Source organism: Corvus brachyrhynchos, unplaced genomic scaffold, assembly GCF_000691975.1.
Source record: "Corvus brachyrhynchos isolate BGI_N302 unplaced genomic scaffold, ASM69197v1 scaffold59, whole genome shotgun sequence".
NCBI lineage: Eukaryota > Metazoa > Chordata > Aves > Passeriformes > Corvidae > Corvus > Corvus brachyrhynchos.
Window position 1 is genome coordinate 5,872,126 of NW_008246054.1, and position 6,161 is coordinate 5,878,286.

The 6,161-nt window shown below is 45.1% G+C and overlaps 1 protein-coding gene across 1 annotated transcript in view; it reads right to left on the reverse strand.

Annotated features, from left to right (window-relative positions):
- Positions 1 to 1,900: 1,900 nt before the first annotated feature.
- PTGES2 (prostaglandin E synthase 2) overlaps positions 1,901 to 6,161 on the reverse strand; it is a 20,549-nt gene continuing 16,288 nt past the window's right edge. Inside the window, 7 exon segments of the mRNA XM_017745418.1 lie at positions 1,901 to 2,668; positions 3,037 to 3,154; positions 3,466 to 3,666; positions 4,206 to 4,358; positions 4,967 to 5,022; positions 5,133 to 5,335; positions 5,338 to 5,359. Coding sequence (XP_017600907.1) covers positions 2,540 to 2,668; positions 3,037 to 3,154; positions 3,466 to 3,666; positions 4,206 to 4,358; positions 4,967 to 5,022; positions 5,133 to 5,335; positions 5,338 to 5,359 — 882 coding nt within the window. The 3' untranslated portion in view covers positions 1,901 to 2,539.

Consider the following 6,161-nt stretch of genomic DNA (forward strand, 5'->3'; position numbering starts at 1 on the left):
CTCATCCGTACAGAAATGGGGAGGTCTGGAAAGAGGATGGAATAATTGGATTATTAAGTCAGTTTTCTTCGCGTTGCCTTTGATACGAGTTTTACCGTCTTAAAGGTGACACCAGAATTGTGTACACAGCCATTTTTACTGTAAACTGTAACCAGAACTGTATGCAGTTCTGGCCATCCCCAACACAAGGACATGGAAATGTTGGAGGAGAGCACGAAGTTGATAAGGGTACTGGGGCACTTCCCCTATGAAGACAGGCTGAGAAAGTTGGGGCCGTTGAGCCTGGAGAAGAAAAAGGTCGTGCGAAGACCTCAGAGCACGTTCCAGGATCTGAATGGGGCTACAGGAAAGCCAGAGAGTGACTCTTCATCAGGAACTGTAGCCACAGGGTGAGGTGCAAATTGAAAGAGGGGAAACTTAGGTTAGATGTTAGGGAGAAAATCTTCCCTGTGAGGGTGGTGAGACGCTGGAACAAGTTGCCCAGGGAGAGTCTCAATGCCCCAACCCTGGCAGTGCTCAAAGCCAGGTTGGATAAGGCCTTGAGCACCTGGTCTAGCAGGAGGTGTCCCTGCCCATGGCAGGGGAGGTGGGGAGTAGATTATTTTTAAGGTCCATTCCAATCCCGTAATATTCTGTGACTCTATAAAAAGTGATACAAAATCCTGAAACAACCTTTATTTAATGTAATATTGGCATGTTAGTGCTACGGATATTCATCTTGAGAGGACTGATTCATGTAGCACAGCACAGCAAGGAGAAGTGGAGTCATTGAGCCCTTGGTGCTTCAGATCCTCATTTAACATGAAACTCTCTTTCTCCCTCTTGGGTTGAAGTGGATGCCAAAATTATCATCAAGGGTTTCTTCAACCTCCTGTTCCTGCATGTTCAATATAATTCTTTAAAAGAACATTGCCTTTTGATGCTGTGGAACACAAGTTTCAGTACAGAACAGATTAAAGAAATACAAGTCAGAACAGCCACACAGCCATTTGTACTGTAAACGTTTTCTTTCTCCCTTCAATGTCAGATCATAACTGAATTTGGAACTAGTCCTCCATTCAGAAAAAACCCCAAACCTCTATCACCACCACTGTTATAACCAATAAAAGTACTCCCCCCTCAACACACACTAGGCAAGCAGCTGTATTAGAGACCAACTTCAGCTGCACCTGAAATATCACAACAAACTGGATTCTCTGAAACCTGCCTGTTCTTCCAGGGAAACAGAATTCAGTCAAGGTGGTAATTAAGGATACTGAAGCCTTAGGCTATGCAGAGGATCACTCACATTTGAACCTGCATTGTCTCTTGCTATGACAAATACTGTTTCTGCAGCTAGAGAGGGACTTTGGCAAGGGGCAGTGGCTTCCCACTGACAGAGGGCAGGGTTACATGGGATGTTACAAAGAAATTCTTCCCTGTGAGGGTGGGGAGGCCCTGGCACAGGGTGCCCAGAGAAGCTGCGGCTGCCCATCCCTGGCAGTGTCCAAGGCCAGGTTGGACGGGGCTTGGAGCAACCTGGTCTAGTGGAAGATGTCCCTGCCCATGGCAGGGGGTGGAATAGGATGGTTTTTCAGGTCCCTTCCAACCCAAACCATTCTATGATTCTACCCAACACAGCTCAGAAGACTTAGCTGCAGGTACAGCTCCTAATCTCATCACACATCAGCAAATCCTTTGTTACTCGTGCATGACAGAAACATCTAGAGATCCCCTGGCCATGCAGATGGCTCTTAATCCTTCTTTTCCTAAAACAAGAACGAACTGATCTTTAGGGATATTCCAGAGAGATCTCATGCAAGACAAGCCTTTCCAATAACTGCTCTGCATTTGTGATTTCAGTGTAGGCCATGTTCTTCGGGTATAAAGGGTAAGGTAAGAACTCAGATCTCACAAAGGGGACAGAATAAAGCCAGCCTTTATCCTTGCAGACCATACAGAATCAAGTCCTGAGAAAACCGTATACATGGAAGAGTGAAAGCACGCACCCTGCCGAGCGTAGCCTTGCTGCTGTCAGAGGAAGGATGCCTTCTCAAGCACTGCAGATTCCTCCAGTTCCCTTAGTGCTAGGTTTACAAGATTCTATTGCAGGAAATATTGTCACTTAGAAACCAGTATCCAGTGTCTCAGTCAGGAAAACACTTCAGGTGATATGGATGAGTAGCAGAAGACAGACTGAGGCAAAAGCTGGTCAGGCCTACCACGTCTGACAGTCAGAACACCAGCCAAGAGCATCTTGCTTTTACAGTAACCTGCTCTGAAGATGGCTCTTGTCTGAAAGAAGCCTATTTGCTGCATTCTTCAGTTCAAAGCATCTCCTTTCCAGCAGCGTCCAAGATCCCTTTCTTTTACCTGTCCCCATCCTTCTACATACACCCAGCTGAACCCTTCTCTCACTTCGACTTGATATTCTGAACAGGGTGGTCTCTGTGCCCACATGTCAGTCCATTAGGTGTGACCAGTCAACTCTAAAAATAAAAACCATTTCTTCTGAAGTTTTCACCATGCAAGTACTTCAGGGAGGCAGCTGCAGCTGGCATCAGATTGCAACTCCAGTTTTCTGAATTACTTCTTCCATGCGCTGGTACCAAGGCTGAATGTTGGTGTGAACCATCATGTCATCAAAGGCTTCCAGCCCTTCCATGACCCGGAGGACCCCGTACACTGCCTGTGCAGAGCAGAGAGGTCAGAACAACACTGAAAAAGCACTGGAGAATGGCTTACAACAAGTGCCTCAATAGCCAAGCCAGTACAGCTCTTCCCGTCTTGCCATCTGATTAGCAAGGAAGAGTGAATGGCAGAAAGGTAATTAAGAATATGCATGTTTTTCCATGAGGAAACAGTAAGGAAGGATCAGGATCTATGTGCAGTTATGGGGAAACCCCCACCATGTGGGAACTGTATTACTGGACAGAGGACAATGTATCTCACGTAGCTCTACTTCTCTGCCTGTACTTGTATTAACCATTTCACAGAGATGAGCACCAGGATAATTTGTGATCCACTTGACAATAACTGCAGGGATGAAGCCCTTACCAGGTCAGCAAGGTTTGGCTGGTTCCCGCCCATAAACAGTCGATTTTTGCCAACAGCTTTTACCCACTCGTTAGCTGCTTCATACAAATCTTCTCGGACATCATCTCGAAGCTGGTGTCTGGATAAAGAAAAGAATCAGTTTGAAGACACAAGTTTGTTTCTTTCTTTAACCTTCTACCACCTCTCATCTTATGGGCTGGTCTTGGCTTGCGAGTAAGGGCAGTATTTCAGAGCAAAGAGGCAGTCAGTAATTAAACAGTGGATGAGTAGAGGGGTTCAGTACTTCCAGTTACAGAAGTATAGTTGTTACTCATACAGGATTAAATGGTTCCATTTAAAACTCTGAGGTTCTGCCCTTTGAACACTGGGGTTCACAGTTAAGGAGGAACTATTTCTCCTCTTGTGTACTTGGTGCTTAGTGATACCAACCTTTTCTTCAGCCTCTTGCTAACGAAGAACATGGCAACAGCCCCCACGTATTTGGCAAAGAGACCTTCCAAGGTGCCAAACTTCCCCTCACGGACAATGTAATCGAAAGATGCCAAGGCTTCTTTGGGGGTGCGGTAAACATTGGGGGAGATGAGGTGAACAAGCCAATCATCTGCCCATTTTCTCCACTTCATTTCTTCCCTGTGAGCAGTCAAAAGAAAGTTTTCAGTGAATGAGGTACAAAGAGAAGGGCTACAGGAGGCAGGATCACAGTTGCCTTAGCCAGAGATCCTTCCAAGGTCAAACACTCCTGCCCAGGTAACTCTGGTGACCTCTCTGAAATGCACTCAGCATCGTTATCTTTGGCAAGGCTCCTCCAATCTCAAACTGAATTTAAGACTAAGATAGAGCATTAGCTTCTCCTCCCAATATGAGAAATAAAGCAGGAAGGGAAACTATCCGTCAGTAGCATTCCTCTGTGGCACAAACGAAAGGCCAAGAAGGAAACTGGAGGCAGCTGAAGGCTGGTGCGACCATGGTGGTGGTAACTAGGCTGTCTAACAGCTTTGTTTTGAACTATCTAACAAACACAGCAAACCAGCTACTGAGGCTTGAAACACGAACAGGGGTGTGACAGGACTTGCCAGCCCTAGTGGGATTTTACATCCGCATCAACCCTGAGTATATATGGAGGGAGCTGTGACCCTACTTGGAGAGCCCAGAAACTGAAGAGCACTTACACTCTCACTTCTTTGACAGGATAGACTCTCTTTGTCTCCTTCTCATCCAGCATAAGCCAGTATTTATTCTCATACTCAAGCACCTCCTTGCCTTGCTCAGTCATGGTTTTAACAGGTGGATAAAATGACACGATTTCTTCTAAGCTATTCCTCCTGTGAAAAGAAATACAGTTAGCACTGATCGGGCTGCTACAAAGAAGGAGCAAGAGCAAAGGACAGATTGAAAGATACACACTATAAAATGTATTATTCTAAAAGTAAGTGCACAATGTTCCAGATTCTATTTGGGAAAAAAAAAAAAAAGAAAGAAGAGACTGGAACAGCTACTTGCAAATAGCTATTATTGGTGCACATGCCTTTGTCTGTGACAGAACAGGAATTTCTGCAGGCATAAAACTTCCTACCATGCTCAAGTAGACCTAAAGGACAGGCCATAGGCACAACAATTCCATTTCATTCTAGATGTTATAACTGGCTAATTGTAAGCTCAGTTCCAGGACTAACGCTAGTCCGTGTTTAAGTAGGTTTTGTGGAAACAGAATCTCACAGATGAAAAAGTACTTCTGAAAGGTAAAAGCTTTGCTTTACATCACTTACATCACAACATATATAGGCACCACCCACATTATCACAGCCAGGCTCAGGTCTCCCAGAGCTTCAGAGCCTGAGGTCAGCAAGAGACTTATGGCCAACTCAGAGTCTTCTCTACTTAACCTGGGCCCTCCACATTCAACTCTTCTCTCATCACCCTGTTTTCTTACCTGGAAATAAGATAGGTCTTTATTGCACTGATTATCACCGAGGAGTCGTTCAATTGCTGAAAAACAGGATTAAAACAACCTTTTAAAAGAAGCTGGTTAAATTGAAAAAGAAATTTTTCAAAACCTTTTCCCCTGCATGCTGAGGCTCCAAGTTAGGGAGACTTACCAGAGGGCTCCCAGCGTTGGCTAGCAGGATGGGCACCTTTCTGTAGGAAGAGAATTTGATCTCTTTCCTCATGATCGGGTTCACTTCCACAATTTCATAGGGCAGTCCATGATAATCAAGAAAAGCTCGGACTTTGCTGCAGAAAGGACACGTTTTATACTGGTAGAGGGTGAGCTGCAGGCTCCCTGCAGGCAGCTGGGGAAAAAGAGAACAGAAGATTCCATTTTCTGCTAAAAACAAATATTACCTTCCTTCCGCCCTTATTTTTGTCATGAAGTCATAGTCACTGACATTCAGTTTCAACATCTGATCATGAGCATACCTTAGCTATCAGATGCTTTCTTTAAATGGCATCAAATATTTAAATATTCACCATCCATTGGGACCAATAACCTGTTTCTCTAATCATCTATTTAATGTGCTGGAAACTCCTATTCACAGCCAGGAAAAAAAAAAGTTAAATCCAGACAGTTTACCCCTTTATAGTTTCTACTCTGTAAAACAGAGTTCGATAGAAAACCAAAACCATTTGCAACAGTATTTCAATAAACACAAATAAAGCCTTTACAAGCTAATCCCTCCTCCACAACAGCCTCTGTTGAGGCCACAAGGTGGGGAAAGCAGAGCTTGCATTTGATTTTTTAGGCACGTGTCTGCCCAAGTTCACACTCCTGGGATCAACCAACCTGGGCACAACTGGGACAAGGCAGGGAGAGCCCAGGGTCAGCAGGACATCAGTTAAGGGATGTTTTGCTTGCAAAGCTACACCTCTGCAGCCTGACAGGCCGTGCCAACCACTCCTCGCACATTACAGAACAAATGCAGCCACCCCGCTTTGTTTCTCATTTACAATTTGCTAGGTTACACAACCCTGCGCGGGTGCTGCAAAAAAGCAACAACAGAAAAGGCTCCACAGCCCCAGCAAGCCCTCACTGACAGCCTTTCCTTAGAGCTCCTCAAGGAATGCTCTGCCACGGGCCTCCCAGACAATTTTAAGCTCTTCTCTCACTGAAACCGGGGCAGAAGAAG